The sequence below is a fragment of the Anas platyrhynchos genome, chromosome 1 (assembly GCF_047663525.1).
Source record: "Anas platyrhynchos isolate ZD024472 breed Pekin duck chromosome 1, IASCAAS_PekinDuck_T2T, whole genome shotgun sequence".
In the NCBI taxonomy this organism is placed as follows: Eukaryota; Metazoa; Chordata; class Aves; order Anseriformes; family Anatidae; genus Anas; species Anas platyrhynchos.
In genome coordinates this window covers 121,281,466-121,299,274 of record NC_092587.1, presented here as the reverse complement: position 1 = coordinate 121,299,274, position 17,809 = coordinate 121,281,466, and the positions used below count along the sequence as shown (strand labels likewise).

The window sequence follows — 17,809 nt, the reverse complement described above, 5'->3', positions numbered from 1 at the left end:
TCATTTTATTGTTCAAACAGTTGCTATGCATGCCATTGCATATGTGGCAAAATATGACATATCAAAAAGTATGGTTTAATATCACAAGGTGTAGCAATTGATGTTAAAACACTTCTGATTTTGCTTTGCTGTATCTAGATAGATGACAACTGTTGATTTCATTGTTATACTTCTAAAGAAAACATACATAAAATATTTATGGCATGACTGTGCAACTCTACTCATATGCAAGTAGTTCCATAGTCTGAGTTACTTCTACTTGAGTTGACAAGGGACTTCAAAATTTATACTTGATATGGTCTGTATATGTTACCTCTACTCTTGCAGTATGTACTTGTTTCATGTACCTCAAGGGTAGGACTTACCAATAGCAAATTTAATATTGCATGTTACATTTCAAAGAAAGTAGAATGGATATTGTTATCTGTAGTGTTCTTACAAAGTTACTTTCTTTTGATTATTTTTCCTTTTTGTGAATTCTTCTCACCAGGTATCTTCAGATCTTTCAATGGTGGGTGGTTCACCAAGTCTTACTGTGGAACCAGGTGACACGGTCGCTTACACTTTGAGTGTATCTCCATGGAGACGAGGAATCTTTCAAGGTACAATGTAGAACTCTGATATCCCTGTAAATTAACAGACTATGCCTGTTTACATTTAATGTTTTTTATTCAACATAAGCTTCCTTCTGGAAGTAATACTATAATTATTGGTGATACTGGTTTTTAAGCTGGCTCATATTTTTTAGTTGTAAAGGTATATTACTGCTAAAAATGTGGTTAGTACTTCAAAAATGCCAACATTATGTTCAGCTTCATGTATTTAATTGATCCCATGGAAATTGTCTTGATAGCAATTCATGTGTTTGAATTATCACCAAATGCTTGGGTATAAATTTAATTTTCCCAAAAATGTTGAATAGCTGTAGTTCTCTTAGCACTGCTAGAACCAAAGATTTAAAGGCAGAGGCCAGAATTTGACTATTTCCCTTGATTAAATTCTGATTTGTTACCCACAAGGCAAGAGTAAATACATAGAATATAGTGAACTTCAATTCTTTACTTGGTACTTTAAGTGTATAAAGGCTATGAATGTCTAAAATTAATTGCAAATAATTTGCATCAGTCTATGTTTATGCTGGTATTCTTATGAATAGTAGCAAGTACTGTTCATTCTTATGAACAGTAGCAAGACTCTTGCTTGTTTTAACTAACATCAGTATGTTGTGTTGAATGTTTTGTCTTCTAAAGATTATTTAAAAATGAGTATTCATTTTAATAATTCATTTTAATAATTCAGACTTCATAATTTTCAAATGCTTATTAATGATTCTACAGTTCTAAAATCTTACAAAATCTTAAAAGCACTATATGAGAATGTGGCTGTACAATCACTTTTTTTCTCCCATGTAGAACAGGTGTTGTTACTCATAGCAGAGCAAAGTTTTGTAGTGTATGAGGAAGGGAATTATGGAAACCAAGGAGATCATCTTTTCCTTAAAGAAACTGAATAGTGCTCAGGAAACCTAGATTTGAACTACTTCTTAAACAAAAGGATTCCTCATACTGAACAAATCTCTCAATACAAAATACTCAGTGCATAGTTTTGATTTTGTGGATCACTAAGTGCAAATACTTGTTTCTGCTACCTTCTTAGACAATTGAGATTAATGACACCTGTTCGCTCAGCACGAAAAAGCCATTAAGTATTGTCTGTGAGGATGCCAACCTAGTTTATTATTTTCACCATTTTGGTTTTATTATCTGATGTGTAAAACATAGGTAATAATACCATCTCAATTTACAGGTGATTTGTGAAAATAAATTAATACTTGCAGCAAAGCTTGGTATCTTCTTGCTAAATCTAGCCCTGAGACAAAATTCATTTTCTCTGAGGAGGAGTCAGCTTCTAATGGAATTTGTGACCATCAAAACTGTTCATCAGAACATAAGGGTACACTATATTTTAACTTACGATTTTTCTTCAGGCTTTAAAGATTTAAAGATTCTCTCCTTCTCACTTATCAAATCAACAATTCTTTTATACATACTGAAAGTTTCAGTAGAAGATGTTCCGAGGGATCTGTCATTCAGCAGTTTAATGCCATGTGTTAAAAGCCATACCTTCAAAGGGAAAGAGATGGCACATTTGGACTGTCATCTCCTATGTTCTGTCATTCCTAACTTCTATTACAATGGTTTCCGTTCTACTTGGAAGTATTACATGTTAACTGAGAGAGAAAGAGTACAGTCAGTCTCCCTAACCTGACAGAATGGCTCAGAAGCTGGATAGTCACATATGCTCTTTTTTTTTTTTTTCTTTTCTTTTTTTTCCCCCAGAAAACTGTCCATGTATTTTATACCTTCAAATAACTTGATAGAAGGCTGGTAACTCTTTGAAAAGATGCAGAGCCTAGTTATCTACCATCCCCTCTCTGCACTCTCTGGCTCAATGCTTGCTTTAATCAATCACTGCTTTAGGATATCAAGTTCATTCTTTTCCTGGAGCAGGGACACTTTCAGTTACATCGCATAAATTTTTAAATGTACTCTAATCATTTAGCAGATGTAGGAAGGAAGAGAGGTGGAGGAAAGAAAGGCCACTATTGTGGGTTTGACAGGCAGAAGATGATTTTGCTGTCCGATGTGGTAGGTAGACCTAACTACCGTATGTCCTATCCAAGGTAACGCCGGTTAGGAAATGCTCAGTTTATGGCTTCAAGTGAGATGGAAGCCAAACTGCTTCATACTGTGCAAGTCTGGAAAGTCATATTTGTTCCCCAAAGCCCAATTTTCACCTTTTAGGGAAGTTAAGTGGAAATGTCAAAATGGAGTAATATACGAATTTTTGGTACTTGTAGGAATTTTCAGCAGCCAACCTGAAGCCTGATTAATAAATAAATTTGATCCACTAATAGATACTTTAGTGCCCATGAAAATGATGGACAATTTATGAATATCTTAAAATTAGCAGATAAACTCAGTTTAAAAATGTGTGCTATCTGCAGTGAAAATTATTATTTTTATTGAAATGTTTTGACTGATTTAATTGAGTAGCTCACATTAAGTTCCTTGAATAAATTACATCAAACCAGTTACCTTTATTGATCAAGACTTTAACCTCAGTGTTATTAATTCAGTTTGTTTGAGAACTGTTTTCCATAACGAAAACAAGCTGAGTGTCAGCAATTATAGCACAATTCTTTACTGATTTTTCAATTATGCAATTGCTGGATTATCAGCAGAGTGGTTTAGCAATTTAAGTTACCATAGTTCTCCCATTACCTCTTGAAATATTCTTCAGCATTAGTAATTTACAGTTCTGGAATTTTTCAAGCATTCCAAGATTTGCCACAAATAATTATTCAGAGATCACGTTTGGCGCAGAACTTAAAATATTTGTTTTAATATATCCATTCTTACTGATGAAATAAAAACCTTTAAGCTGTGACCACTCATGCTCTGTCCCTTTCTCTCAAACACAGTGTAGTATTCTGAAATACAGACAATTGGTAAAGAAAGCCTTCCACTGTCACTGGAAGCAATGACTTTAAGAAAAAATTAGTTAAAATTTAAAATGAAGTGAAACAGAATATTCTCTACTGTAAGGAGTTTTTCAGATTTATGACTTTTGTGCATTTCAGCATTTACTCAAATATTTTAATCAACTTTAAAGCTATACTTTTTCATTTTATTTTGCTCATTTGATTATAATTGTTGATATGTCAAATACACTACGATAGTATTTTAAATTAATGATAATATTAGTAGCTTTTCTTGCATTTCTTTCTCTCTAATATTGTGATGCATTAAATCAAAATTATACTTGTTTAATATATTGAGACATAAAGTCAGATTAGTTGGTCAGTATTCTTCCTAAGAAAATGCTTTCCCATTTTTCTATTAGGTATAGTGCCATCAAAGTATGTTCTCTTCCATCAATACTTACATACCTTGACCATTTTCTCCAGACTTTATTCCTCTGAGCTTTCTCTAATGATTTTTTTTTTTTAAATTGTATTTATACATGTACCTTCCCTCTGAAGACTTTAAAAAAAAAAAAATCAATAGTTTCTTGAAGTGGCAATCACTGTCTAGCTTATTCAAATACCACTTCTGGCTTTGATACTGTCATCAATTTTTAGGAATTTAGAGAAATTTTCTATTAAAATATTTTTGGTTGTTTGTCCTTGTTTCTTCTTTTTTTTTTTTTTTCTTTTTTATTTTTTCTTTCTTTCTTATTCATCTTTTTTTTTTTTTTTTTTTTTGTATTAGGGTAGCATAGATTTTATTTAAAAAGGAAACAAAATCTGGAAATCCAATATTTAATATTATATTGTTCTTTTCTCTGTATTTAAGTAAATACCTACTTTAATCTCTCTTCCCTTTCTTTTCTTTCCTTTCTTTGCTCCTCTCCTCCTCTCTGCTCATTTCTACTCCTCTCCTCTCCAGCAATCTGCAGATCATAAATCATGACTCCTTGTAAAAATTCAGTCTAGTATTTCTTAGCAGATATAATTTATTAGTTTTTGTCATGTCAAAATTGCCACCTGACATATTGAGCCCACTGTGAACAAATGTTGCTCTTCTAAGGCTTCTGAAACAGTATTGTGGTTCTCCCCCTCCCCCCACCCCATTTCTTTCAGAAGTGATATCCTTCTAGCATACTATTAACAGAACTGTAGCTATGAGGCCATTTTATTAAAAAAAAAAATATATATTTCTTGAAGTGTAAATGACCCTGGTTTATATTGGTGAATGTACAGGAATCTTGATCAGTTGCTGGTACTAAAGTCACTAATGTGGCTTCCTGAGCCAGGTGTTGTGACCTGTGTGGTGCTATATCTCCTCACTGCTGCTCCTTTTTCTAGATCCCATGCAAAACTTTCTTGGTTTGGTCTGGGGCTTCTCTTCATCCCTTTTGACTTCTCCCACCATCTTCTTGAGGCTCAGGATGTATGTCAGTGCCTTCTTTTCATATGTACCTGCAGATGGGTAGGGTATACACAGTTACTATTTCCCTCAAATGCATTAATACTCTTTTGGCAAACATATTCTGAAACTCCTCTATACTTACATACAGTGAGGAGGAGCACATTGTAGAAAATCACCTCAGGAAGAAAATGTGAAAATGCAACAGCTCCTTGATTCGGCTTTAGGTGTTCTTCCTATTAAGGTGATAAATTCAAGTAGTCAGGGAGCACAGCGCGTCATCTATTACCACTCACCTATCCCTTTCAAAGATGAAGAATGAAAAAATGCCATTAAATGTAGGTGTTCTTAAATCATATTGTTCTGGGACTTAAGTAAAATTATATTGATTCTTCCTTTCAAATTAAAAAACTCTACGACGAATAAATTTGCCAAACTGTTAATAAGATACAGTTGTATAAATTCCATTTGAGAGATCCTTTCACATAAATTCTAAGGATCTTGAACGGGAAAATTTTGTACTGTATAATATCACAAAATAAGTCACTTCCTCAAGTTAGTTTTTCATCATACATAGGAGGTAAGAATTAAACCTGCAAAATATATTTATTTAATCTTTGAAATTCTGCAGAATGTACTGAAATACAGAGGGACAGTCATTTAGATAAGAATAATATTGATATTCAGCATTTCTAAGCAGTTGTGTTGATTTAAAAGTCTGTGTCAGAGGCATGCAATATAACAAAAAACCTGCTCATTCAAAAGTATATAAAATGTTCTCAAATGATATTAGTGTTGTTTAGAGGAACCAGGTGCATACTGGATTTTATAATATATTTTATACTATCAAAAAGAAATTATGGTTTTAACTGTGAAGAGGCTTTTCACTGCAACTTAAAAATCCCGTTTTTACAATCTCTGTGTATTTTGTCTTCTATAAATACTTGATTTCACCTTACAAACAACACAGAAATGTATGACATTTTAAGTGTTACATTTGTTGTTTTATAGCAGCAGAATGACACAGTGATTTAAAAACAAACAAACAAAAATAATGGAGAAACAATCAAGTCTATGCATAGAAATTTGTGCTGGAAAAAACAAAACAAAACAGTATTATTGTCTACCATATATGGTCATCTTTGAAAAGTGTATTTCTTATTACTGATTCTTGGTTCAGATTAAGTGGAAAAACACTGTGGGAAGAAAAATGGTTAATTTCCTTGGACTCACTTAAGACATTTTTATTACCTTAAATTAGAATTGGATGGCTGACACCTGGAGTAGAAATTTTACTTTGTGTTTTATTAGTTTTGAACTGAGGAAATACTCATAGGTGTCTAGCTGTCTATTTTATAGAGCTAATGCTCTATTATCCCCAGCTAATTTAACATCTGTTATCTATTTGTTTTAGGTGTAATTTCATTTGTTGCTGAAGATGAAGACCAACAGCAGTCTCAGCATAACAGCTCACCAGAGAAGACAGATGGTGAACAGGCCCTTCAGAAATTGTCAACAGAGACACCACAAACTGTTGATAGAGCAAACACAGGTATGTTTGTTCATAAGGATAACTTCATTATCTATTTATATAAACTTATATCTTTATTTATTTTTAAATGTATATATATATTTATTTCATTTATTTATTTAAATGTATATTTTATTTATTTTATGCCAGGTCATATACCTGTAAGAACTGTAAAGTCAAACGCTTATTGCTGGCATATATAAAATTTCTCCTTTGTTGATTTTTGACACATTTTAATGAATTTAAAGCTGATCTCCCCTCCCCGCCATGTCTCTGAACATCACTATGGTAAAGGCACAATATTTGTTAAATGTTGTCTTTTAGAAGTAAATAATAATATTAACAGTGCTGATGTCACAGCAGGCAGTTGCTGAAATTCACAACACTCCATTCCATTTATAGAATAAACTTTCTTTTAAGTGCTAGTTGTAGTTACTTGTTTGGTCTTTTACAGTGAAATCTAGAATAGATTTTTCTAAAAATACCTGATTACTTTCAAATTGGCATCTCATAACTTAGTATAAACAGTTTCTGGATTACTTTGGGAATTTTACGTGCTCCAGATGAATCGAAGTTTGTGATTAGAAATGTGCACACTGAATAATTCTTTTATTTGTTTGTTTCTAAACCAATATCTTTTGCAAGTAAAACTTTAGTTATAGAACTGCCCATTTTATGTTTTTAAAACTTAATCTGGAGCGTATTTAAATTATCAAGCTTTATGTTAGATAAGTGTATTAGTCACAGGGAAAGCTATTGGGGAAAATTCTTTTTAACCTACATCAGGTGGTGTCTTAAGAAAGATTTAGTTTTAAGGAAATTGGGAAGAGCTTGCAGGTGAAGATCTCTCTGCTTTCTTGACAGTTATATTTTCATTTTAATGCAGTTTATCTATTTTTTTTTAATCAAAAACTAATTTAATTATTAATAAAATAATTATTTGAGTTAGTCCAGTGTGAATGTATTTAACAAAATGTAGACATTCAGAAGTTAATATCCCATCTCTGATATGAAGCAATCCCAAGAATTTACAATCTGCATAGATGAGAGAGACAGGAAGAACATAGAAGCTCAGAAAGTCATTCTCCCTGATGACACAGTAGCTTAATGGTCAGAAGTATTATAAAAATCCACTTTTTTACTCAAAAGTCAGAGCAATGGATATGCATTGTCTTTTTAATTTACCAGATTCACTATCACATTGGGTTTCACTAAATATATTGTGTGAATTTTTAACTACTATTTTTTTATTTTTTTTTACCCAGCTCAGACTGATGATGTACTTAACTTTGTGATGTTTAGTCTACTTTTTTTTTTTTTTTAACATGTACAATTAAAACTAACTAAAGATAGTAACATGTCTTCTGTGGTTATGTGGCTCTTATACAAAATTAGATCTTCTAAAATGTTGTTTTGTCAATATTTGACAATACAACGTGAGTTTAAAATAGGAAAAGGAATAGAAGTGGAAGAGAATGATGCAGAAGGGCTACATCTATAATTCTGAGGTTAGTCTCCTTTCCAAAAGAGACAGAAAACGTTCACAAAGAAAATAAAGTGACCAATGAACTGATCTTTTCCAGTAATGCTTATGATACAAATTGCCATAGTGATAAAATTTTCAGAAAAAAGCAAAAGACAAGACATTGTTTGATGAGTGGAGGAACAAGGGATTGAAAATAAGTCTGGAAATATTAAATACAGGATTTTTGAAGCCAAGGGAAAAAAAGTATACTAAATCAGTAAACAAAATCAACAAAAAATGTGAAGAATTATATGAGGACAGTATAGATTCAGTTCTTCTGTGTTGTATGTTTAAGGGGAACACTAGTCATGTTGAAAGGAATTTTTTTTTTTTTTTTTTTTTTTTTTACTGGCCTAAAGAGAGCTAGAATTAAGACAAAGTCCTTAGAAAGAGAACTTCCTCTTTCTTAAGGACTTTTTCTTCCTTTCTTTAAAAAGTCCTTCTGGAAAAGGTCTTTAATGACTGGCCTGGTGGTTGCAGGGGAGAGTAACAGATATTGTCTGCCTCAACTTCAGTGAGGCATTTGACCCTGTGTTCAGAGAAGCTAAAGTATAGACTGAATAAGCCAACAGTGAGGTGAATTTAAAACTGTCTAAACCACTGGGCCCAGAGAGTGATGATCAGTGGTGCAAAGTGTAGTCGGAGGCAGTAAATATCAATGTGCTCCAGGGGTCAATACTAGGTCCAACTCTGTTTAATATTTTCATTAATGATCTGGATGATGGGACAAGAGTGTACCCTCAGCAAGTTTTCAGCTTGGAGGAGTGGCTGCTACACCAGAGGGTCTTGCTGCCATCAGGAGGGACCTTGACAGGCTGGAGAAGTGGTCTTTAAACAACGTTTAGATGTAGAGCTAAGTGATATGGTTTAGTGGAAGACTTGTTAGTGTTAGGTCAGAGGTTGGGCTCGGTGATTTTGGAGATCTCTTCCAACCTAGATGATTCTGTGATTCTGTATGATAGGAACATCGTGAAGTTCAGCAAAGAAAAGTGGAGTCATGAATCTGGGTAGGAACAGCCCCATTTGAATCACTAATTAGCATTCACTGCTTTTGAGGTTTCAAGACTATTTCCTTGTGTTCTTCTCCTACAACTGCTTTTAAATTTGAATTTTCTTGTACAAAAACATGGACATAGGTGACATTAAAACTCTTACGATGCATCAAAAGAAGTTTACAGAAGAAGGATTTTAATTGAAATTACATTAAGGTAATAAATACAGACAATGCCGTGGAGGTGAGAATTAGAGGATTTCATGATGTTAGGGGAAATTAATTATAAAAGATGAATCCAAAGTGATGCAAGAACCAGGGTCATATTGGAGGTGATTTCCAAATCTCTACTGAAAAGGGGAAGCTTGTAAATGTTTATGAATTTAATTATCTGTTATCTAAACTAAACACCTCTGCTTATGAGATATTTAGGCTTTGCAAAGTTAGGAACCAGACATGCAAAACTGGTAGAATCTGTAATTGAAAGTAACTGAAAAGAGAATAAATGAGTGGTTTTTCAATACCAACCAAATCACTGATGATGTGAATTGAGGATAGTAGGCAGTAAATTCAAAGTAAATTCACTTTGTTGTTTTTGTTGTTACTGATAAGTCATTTCTTCATTTGGTTTTGTCACTTGTTGCATGAGACTGACTTATGAATTTGATATATAATTTTTAAATATAAAGGTAGATGATCAGTCTCTTAAGTTGCTGAGAGGAGCCAGGTGATCTGCTCCAACTCAGGTCCCTTTTTCACTGAAGAATAATTTGCATGAATAAAATCAATACAGAACGCTGGGTTCCATAGGTACTTGGAGTAATCTGCAATATATTTGTATATGGCTACATCAGGTTATATCTTATATTTCAGTTTTCATTTTTTGCTGTCATTGTGCTACCATACAGTTATATCTTTGTCTTACTATAACCTTATGCATTTGTAGTAAAATCTACTGTCGTGGTTTAACCCGGCCAGCAGCTAAACACCACACAGCTGTTCGCTCACCCTCCCCCCTCCCTCTCTGGGACGGGGGAGAGAAATGGAAAGTGAAGCCCATGAGTTGAGATAAAGACAGTTTAATAAGACAGGAAAATAATAATAACAATAACAATAATAACAATAATAACAAGAAGAAGAATACAATGATGATAATAGTACTACTACTAATAATATGTACAAACAAGTGATGCACAATGCAATTGCTCACCACCCGCTGACCGTTGCCCAGCCTAACCCCGAGCAGTCCGGCCCCCTCCCCCCAGCTAGCCACCCCTATGTATTGTTTAGCATGACGTCAGATGGTATGGAATACCCCTTTGGCTAGTTTGGGTCACCTGTCCTGGGTCTGTCCCCTCCCAGCTCTTACTGCACCCCCAGCCTGCCTGTTGGCAGGACAGAGCAAGAAGCTGAGATGTCCTTGGCTTGGTATAAGCACTGCTCTGCAACAATTAAAACATCAGGGTGTTATCAGCACTCTTCTCATCCCAAGCCAAAACACAGCATTCCACCAGCTACTAGGAAGAAAATCAACTCTGTTCTAACTGAAACCAGGACATCTACTAACTCAAGTTTTGTATGGTTACCAATGCATCATTAAGTTTACTTTCTAAAGTAGACTTAAAGTAGGATATGAAATGACCCTTCCCTGAAAGAGTATTGCTAAATAATATAATTTTTGTCTTCAGTACAGAAGGTACAGCCTTACAATGTCCTCATCTTTGGAACAACAAGCTTCCACCTCAGCTTTAAATCAACTGACTGCTTCTAGTTGTTATACAAAACATCATCTTCCATCACAACCTTTCATTTATACTAGACATCTATAACTTTTACAACTGGATACAAGTATCAGCTGAAAATGGCTAAATAGAGCTAGAAAGTGGCAAAGTGTCATCTAAATTATATAATGGTAATAGTCATTTTCTGAACTTACTTCAAAGAGGTACTAATGGAGGCTTAGCTTTCCCCTAAGCAGTTTTCTTTTGCACAGGTATCGTTACAGTTTTTCATAAAAAATGAATTTTTCTTATGACTCATCAGAGTAGAATGACTGATATTTCTGAGTTCATTGTTAAAAACAGGATTTCTCAATTGCAGGCTGCACACCTCAAGTAGAATGCAAACCACTTGCAGGAATGGCTTGCATTTCATCAGAGGCATCAAAGACTGAGGGAGTGCATCTGAAATCTGAGAATCCCTGTAGCTACCGTTACTATTCTGGGGTAACAAAAAATAGCAGGCTACATAGAAAAAAACTAAATGGACTTGAAACCAAAACAAATGTGAGGCTATCTATAGCTGAATAAAGCTATAGAAGGACTCTAATGATAAAAACATGTAAACCAAAACTTCTTGTCTTGCTGTCAATTAGTAAAAAATATTATTTTAAAACATACTAGCGACTACTACCTTGTTATACACATCTAACATTCAATATAGTCTTCAGGTACTCAAAAATATGCATCATACACACATATATATATAAACATTTAGCTTTTTCTTTCTAAAATAGTTTTTGTATATTCAACAGTCCTACTAACATTGCTCATAATGCCCTTCCTACTAATGATACTGTAATTTGTTCAAGATTTTTTTTCTCCTTCAGATGCATTTAGAAAAGAAGTGCATTTACTGCTTGCAATGAAAACCATTGCTACAGAGATCCTTATGACAAATCTCTTTTTGTTGCTTTACACCAGGAGAAAAAAATAATCAGAAAAATGTCCGCAACACAGAAGTAATGACAGATACTACCCCTTTGTTCACAATAGGAGTTGCTGGTTCTTTCCAAAGCATATTTCTGTCTTCCAAGGGAAGAGCTCCTCATTTATTCGTTTTCTCATGGGATCCAAAAGTAAACAGAGACTAAGTGGCTGCTGACTGAAAGTAGGATGCGGTTGATCTTTTGTATGAGGCATCTCTTTAGATATTCCTATGGAAAAAAAAAAAAAGTGATAAAATCATAAGTAAATATTAGTCTTTAATATATAGTTGTTTCACAGTCTGACCAAATGCTCTGACACTTGTCAAAATTTCCTCTCAAGGTGGAGGAAATTGTTCTGAGTACACAGTCCATAGCAGCTTCTTAAAAAGAATTGCCTTTAGACAATTGCCCTTGCGTGCTCTTTGCTGTTTTGCATGTGGGCAATGTGGAGCACGATTGGCACAGTTTTTGCTAGAGCAGCTCAGCTACCCACAGTTTGATCCAGCACCTTCCCTGAATAAGAGTTGAGAATGTCAAGTTGGTGCAGTTGGTGCAATAACAGATTTGCACTGCAGCTGCAAATCCACCTTTTCCTTTTCCAGAATCTCTGTCTCTCTCTCTCCAGCACTGAGTCGCAGCACAGAGCTGGCACTTGAGCAACAGCTTTTATTGTTCTTGCTATTGGTGATATCTCTCAGAACTGAGATCTACAGATGCAGAAAGTACAACACTGGAATTTTTCATGTGCTCTTGTCTTAATCTGTTTGCCTTGAGCATTACCTTTACCAAAAGATTATGCTTCATATTGCGTTAATTCTTATGAATTGCATTTACATGTTTGTACCATTGCCAAGTTTTTGAATTTCTTTGTAGTTGGAAGGCTCAACATCAAAAAGATGCACTGCTTGCAAATTGGCCTAAGCTTTTTGTAATGGCTTAATGGTTAGGCCAGGCATTCATTTTGGCAAAGCCTGCTTTAATTATCTTTTTTTAAAGCTTTTTTATCTTTCAACCAGGATTTCAATGACAAGGGACATTTTCTAGTCTAAGAATTTATAATAGTAGTCTTCATGCTATGTCTTCTTCACAGTTTAGTGTGTTTCCCATTGTCTTTAGAAACAGCTTCCAAGTGGGTTCATTGACAAAGCAACACATTGGAAAGGTAATGATATTTACATATATGGTCCTTCTGAACCGTCAGGCTTGAAATCAGTCTCTGAGAACTGAACATCTGTGGCAGCACTCGGAGGGCATTCATGTAAGGAAGACAATGAAAAATTTTCTTTGTTCTAGCAGCTGTTAAAGGCCATTAAGAGGAAAATAGCACTCAGGTTGGTGACAATTTAAAAGATAGCTTTACATTTCTTTGTGTGAAATTTTTAAAAAAGATCATAAGAAGTGATCTGATAGATCACTTATTCTTATAGTGCAATGATAGATGTTGGGGTTTAATCTGAATTAATAAAATAATATGGTTAATATACCTTTAAGGGTATAATTCATGTCCTTCTAAAGGTATAATTGCTATATCTCAGATACATATTTATTTGCGGAACTAATATCTTTCCAACATAAAACAAAACCACGGGAATATCTTAAAAATCATCTTGAGTTATCTATCTAATAAATTTTTATTGTGTAGTAAAGCTATTTTTCCGTATAATCTTCATGCTGTATGTTCAAGTATATTGTGCTCCAGCTTCAGATTAGTTTGTTTAAAGTCTCCATCTTCAGAAAAAAAAAGAAAATTACAGAACAAATACTGAAAGAAAATAGACCCCATGTAAACGGCAGTCATATTTGAAAATGTAAACTGCCAACCAGAGATGCTTTTTTTGTTTGTTTTTGCTAGCTTTTTCTCATTGCAGATATACTTAAGCTAGTGGGGATGGTTTGGCATATGTAGAGCATTAAGGATTCGACTGTTTTATCCTTTTTCCTTTGTCAAAAAGAATGTTCAATTATTATTAGCTTTCTCAGTAGGTGCTCTTCTGCAGTACTGCAGTCTGCTAAGTGTTATGCATTTTCCTGTGCCCTTTTGAAACTCAGAACAGCTTGATTCCACTAATAAACTAACATGTTGTTTTGAAACAATTCAGAAGTAGCGATGCTTCAAGGACCTATGGCCCACATGGAATTTTGTGGGGCATGATATGTGTGCAATTAAAAATCTGTGCAAACTAAACATGATAGTCCATTTAAAATTAATAACAAAAGCAGTTTGTAATTGCATGCAGTAAGGCTGCTTGTGAATTTTAGGTTACATCATCCTTCATGCAGCAGGTGTTTTAATATTGCTATGCTACCATAACCACAAGTAAGTCACTCCATTTGGAAACCTGTACATCTGTATATTTTTGGATGCCATAGCATGCAGGATTGCATTTGCATATAAACAGATTAAATTTTCTTACCTAATTAAAAATGTCTGGGATATGCATATTGCTTGTTCTAATAGTCTGTAGTTGTAAAAACAAACTAACAATAAGCTCTATTACTGAGAAACACATTCCTTCTGTCATGTCTGGCAGATCTCAAGTATTTATATGTATACGGAATTTTGTCAATTAGTAGCCAATTTAATACAAATATTCTGAAAAAAATATATCTGTGTAGAAGAATGGGTGTAGTTGTCATGGTTACCTGGCTAGATATGCTCTGGTCTTCTCTCTGTCCCTCTTAAGTTCACCGGTGATATAACAGGCATGACTTGCACCTTGCTGAATTGAAATGGCACAGTATAACCACAGTGGAATTTCCTCCCCTTCTAGTCTACTATTCAGCAATAGGGCTAATGTGATAGGCCTAAGTATAAACCCTTTCCTAGATGTCTGTGACAAAACATTGAGTGATCTATAAAATAACCTTTCAGAAACAAAATAGTAAATAAACCAGCACCAGCAGCAGTTTCTTTGCAGTCAATGCCCTTGCTATTAGGTTTGAGTGTATGAGATGCTCTTTATCTATGTCATCATTTTACCTTTCCTACTTTGTCATGCTTACAGAGAATTCTCATTTTACCCCTTTAGCATATAATCATCCATAAACACACAGAGAACACGTAATAGTCATGAAACAGAGGCATAGTGTGCTTAGGACAGAAAATAATGGGCTGAGGAGAGGACAGAGGGAAGGTCCCTACCAGTCTCCCCTTTTCATGCTGTTTCAATTGCTATGAGCTGTGAAAGTACATGTTGTGCTAGAAAACAAGAAAAAGTAAAACTTTACAACTTAATATTTGGGTCACTGCCCAAGAAGTGGAGTTCAATTCAAATATGTGATTTATTAAAGTCTTTCATGTTTTCATCCTGTCTAAATAATTACGTGAATCTATTACATGACTCTAAACATTACAGATACATTCCAATTACAGTAACATCAACAAGATTTGCTAAAAGCAATTGCTTAAAATAACTCTTGTTTATGGGCGCAAACAAGTTCCTGTAAGGTGTGTGTTTAGACTCTCAGGCAGAGTAAGGAATTGGAATTGAAATTCTTAGGGCCTGAGAGGGCAATCCAACTATATATGAATTACCTATATATATATATATATATATATGTATACACACACTGTGTATATATATTGCAAGTTTCAGAAAATGAAATAGCTCAGAAACATTAATTACAACAATTATGTTTTTAAGATAACAGGAGGCATATTAGTTTCCAACAGGAGGAACTAAACCACATTTATCAGTTCGATCTAATTTATTTTTTTCTCTCCACCATTAGGCTCCTTCACATTTTAATAATCCTAATTCAAGTAGGGCTATACTTCTGTAAGTAGACAAGTTTGCACCACATACTACTGCCATTGTTTGCTTTTGGACCTATAACCACATTGTTCCTAAGGACTTACATTTGTGATTAGGTAATTCTAGCTATGTAAGTCATTGTTATTAGTAAAGAATTGTAAGTTCACCTAGCTGTTTTTTCATGGATGAATATCTCTGATATTTAGATCCTCTCATTCATTCCATAGGCTGCTACTGGAATTTGCTATGGACTTTTATTTCTATAACAGCTGCAAAATAAATGGTCTATATAGTGTTTTGTTTGTTTGTTTGTTTGTTTGTTTTTTCCTTTCTAGAGTTCATCCCAGACACTGGATGTTCCCGAATTCTCATTTGTTCAGTTGTGAGATAGTAACCAGAAAAGGGTCACTCTGACATTTTTACTGAGTATGCAACTGATGTTTTTTGTCCATTACAGTGATTTATTTGTTGCGATGTCTACTGTCTCTCAAAATTTTTCCTTTGCTTTCTCTGTGGTAATAGCAGAACCCTAATTGTTCTTAACATATTTAAGAAATTATAAATATTATTGAAGCATTGTTTCACACTGTGGCAAAAGACAGATGGCATTTTATATATATCATTATATATATTATATATATAATTTATATATATCATTATATATATCATCATATCAATATATCATGAGAGGGTGAGAATATGTGTGTGTAAAAAGTATAAGTAGATTTGGATACGCTTTCAAGGCATTATTTATTTCTGTTTATTGCATTTGGCACTGATTTTGCTATAGAACTTTCTATGTGAAAGAGATATTTTTGAGTAAGCTGAAAAAAACTGTAGAGGAGATAAAAATGCAAACAACATTGTGAGTTGTCAAATTAAATTTATTATATGGATTGTAGTACTTGCTCATTACTAGTGATATTATTTCCAGTTTTTACTTCTTTTGTGCTTAAAATATTAATTAAAATGTATTATTGCAATTAAGTTTGCTAAGGTGTTACTGGATATGTGTTCAAACCATACAAAATCAGAGGGTGTATGTATCAAGAAAAGTGTTAAGTTTTATAGTTAAATGGTTTGTACGTGTGTGTTACAGTTTATACACCAACAGTCCTTCAATAGGTAAATGAGATGTCAGATCCTAGAATGTATCCAGCTAGCAGTCACTTTACTTTTTTTTTGTGAACTGAGAAAGTACTTTAGAAGATACTTTCTGGTATAATTACCTTGTCTGCTAAATATCACACTTCAGTTCACATCCAAAATTTGAACTGTTTTGCATTGAAAAGTCTGGCAGACTTTTCCTTTACCTTGAAGCATCTGCCAGACCTCATATTATAATTTACTGAATATTAGCTTGACTGTCCATGACTTACAAATCCATAAATATTCTTTCCCTTGACAAATGTAGTTAAAGTATTTATTTTCAGGCATGATTATTTTAGACTGGTATTTTGAGTCCCCACAACATGCTTGTTTATTTGTGTGGAAAGTTCCTTTTTTTTTTTTTTTTTTTTTTTTTTTTTTACCCTTTTCTGGTTTGCAATAAGTTTTATTTATTATTTTGTTCCACTGAACTTTTGACCTATATTTTTCCAAGACTAGGCAAATCTGAATCTCCTGCTTCTTTTTTTTGACTGATTTGTTTATTTCCTTTCCTCTACTTGCTACCAATAAATTTATGGAAAAATTATGCAACATTTTTTTCTTGGTACTCCTTATAATGTCTTGTATGCAACTTGTGGTTTATTAAAAGTCTGATTTATAAGTGATAAACTGTCTATCTCCTCTCAAGGATCTTTCATATGATCCTTGCTTTTCTACAGGTAGATGAAGAGGCAAACAGGCAAAGATGTGAGAAAGTATCGTAGGAGTTCCTGTGTCTTATGTATTTTGGATCAGGTCATGCTGGTCTGATTGCAACTGAAATACCTTTCACAACCTATTTCTAAGCAATGATCAAAATAAGAATCAGAATGTTTTTCAGCCCTACATGGATGCAGGGGTACCTGGGATACATACTAGAATTCTCCAGGATAGGAGAACAACAAGTTTAGAAAATACAGTAATTCCAGGAAAAAAAAAAAAAGTTAATTGACTGAAATTGTACATTCTCAGGTGCCATTGGGGCCAGTCCATACATTTAGATAAAATGTTTTTAACAGGTAATTCTTAAGGATCCAAAAGGGGTTCATGAGGACTGAGAAAATGGAAGAAAACTGTTGTACAAAGATGCTATTATAAAGATTGCATCTTTAAAAATGCTTTGTTTGCCAATATTTTTGTAGGTGTGGTATCTCATTCATCCCCTTTGTTTCCAGGTTATAAATTACTTATTTCAAAGTATTTATTCTTCTCTAAGATAT

General features: G+C 33.8%; 1 protein-coding gene across 4 annotated transcripts in view; it reads left to right on the top strand.

The window, feature by feature from the left end:
* CFAP47 (cilia and flagella associated protein 47) overlaps window positions 1-17,809 on the top strand; it is a 300,169-nt gene that overhangs the window by 147,153 nt on the left and 135,207 nt on the right. For all 4 annotated transcript variants that reach the window (XR_005262638.2, XR_011804865.1, XM_038173027.2 and 1 more), the window contains 2 exons: window positions 491-602; window positions 6,346-6,483. Coding sequence is in view for 2 of the 4 variants with exons in the window: in XM_038173027.2 (XP_038028955.2) it covers window positions 491-602; window positions 6,346-6,483 (250 nt within the window). In the remaining 2 variants the exon portion in view is untranslated. The remainder of the gene's footprint in view (window positions 1-490; window positions 603-6,345; window positions 6,484-17,809) is intronic.